Source organism: Colobus angolensis, unplaced genomic scaffold (assembly GCF_000951035.1).
Source record: "Colobus angolensis palliatus isolate OR3802 unplaced genomic scaffold, Cang.pa_1.0 Scaffold66, whole genome shotgun sequence".
Lineage (NCBI taxonomy): Eukaryota > Metazoa > Chordata > Mammalia > Primates > Cercopithecidae > Colobus > Colobus angolensis.
The window spans coordinates 1,908,416-1,909,690 of NW_012120265.1; the positions used below are offsets into that span (position 1 = coordinate 1,908,416).

At 51.8% G+C, this 1,275-nt stretch overlaps 1 protein-coding gene across 1 annotated transcript in view; it reads left to right on the plus strand.

Annotated features, from left to right (window-relative positions):
• SLC5A5 (solute carrier family 5 (sodium/iodide cotransporter), member 5) overlaps positions 1-1,070 on the plus strand; it is a 21,726-nt gene extending 20,656 nt beyond the window's left edge. Inside the window, exon 15 of the mRNA XM_011925772.1 lies at positions 699-1,070. Coding sequence (XP_011781162.1) covers positions 699-860 — 162 coding nt within the window. The 3' untranslated portion in view covers positions 861-1,070. The remainder of the gene's footprint in view (positions 1-698) is intronic.
• Positions 1,071-1,275: the final 205 nt, after the last annotated feature.

A 1,275-nucleotide genomic window follows, 5' to 3' on the forward strand; every position in this document is an offset into this window, starting at 1 on the left:
TTTTTTTCTTTCTCTCTCTTTTTCTTTTAGTTTTTGTTCTTTATTATTTTATTTATTTTTCTTTTTTTGTTGTCTTTATTTGTGTTTTTTTTTTTTCTTTTTTTGAGAGAGGGTCTCACTCTGTTGCCCAGGCTGGAGTGCAGTGGCATGACCACGGCTCACTGCAGCCCCAACCTCCACGGCCTGAGAAATTCTCCTGTCTTTCAACCTCCTAAGTAGCTGGGATTACGGGCGTGCACCACCAAGTCTGGTTAATTTTTTAATTTTTGGTAGAGATGGGGTTTTGCCATGTTGGCCAGGCCAGTCTTAAACTCCTGGGTTCAAGTGATCTGTCCGCCTCGGCCTCCCAAAATGCTAGGATTACAGGGGTGAGCCACTGTGCCCGGCCAGAAATGTTTATTTTTTTGAAGGTGAATGAGCAGAGAAGCAGAGAGAGGAGGGAGGAACTATAGCAGGCATCTGAGAAAGCGTGATGGCCTGGGCTGTAGGTGACATGTGAGTGGGGAAGAGAAGCACATGGAAATTTTGTAGGCAGAGGGGGCAGGACTGGCCTGTGCGCTGAACAAGGGGATAGTGTGCAATTCTGTGCATGCCCCGTCCCGCCAGGTCCTCAGTGGCCCCATCTGGGAGGTGAGCTGACACGTAACAGGGTGGGGACAGGGTCTCTGATGGGGTCTCTTTACCCCATTTTTCCCCAGGGTCCTGAAGAACTCCCCACTGGAACCAAGAAGCCTCCTGGCTTCCTGCCCACCAATGAGGACCATCTGTTTTTCCTGGGGCAGGAGCTGGAGGGGGCTGGCTCCTGGACCCCCTGCAGCACACATGATGGTGATAGAGACCAGCGGGAGACAAACCTCTGAGGACAGAGCCAGCTGCTGACTGACACCCTGGGATGGAACCTCAGGATGGGTCAATCCCAGACCACGGGCCCACGGCCTCGGGCTGCGATTGGCTAGATTGCCTTGTATGCAAATGAGTTCAGGACTACAAGCCCCTACCCCATGGGGAGGCCCTGCCTCCAGGAGGTCATTTTTAAAATCCAGCCCCTTGCTTCAACCGTTCCTAGTATTAGATGCTGCAGCCCCGACGGCTCCCCCAAAATAAGGCTGGGTTTCTCTCTCTCTCTCTTTTTTTTTTTTTTTGAGATGGAGTTCCGCTCTGTCGCCTAGGCTGCAGTACAGTGGTGTGATCTCAGCTCACTGCAACCTCTGTCTCCCAGGCTCAAGTGATTCTCCTGCCTCAGCCTCTTGAGTAGCTGGGATTACAGGTGCCCAC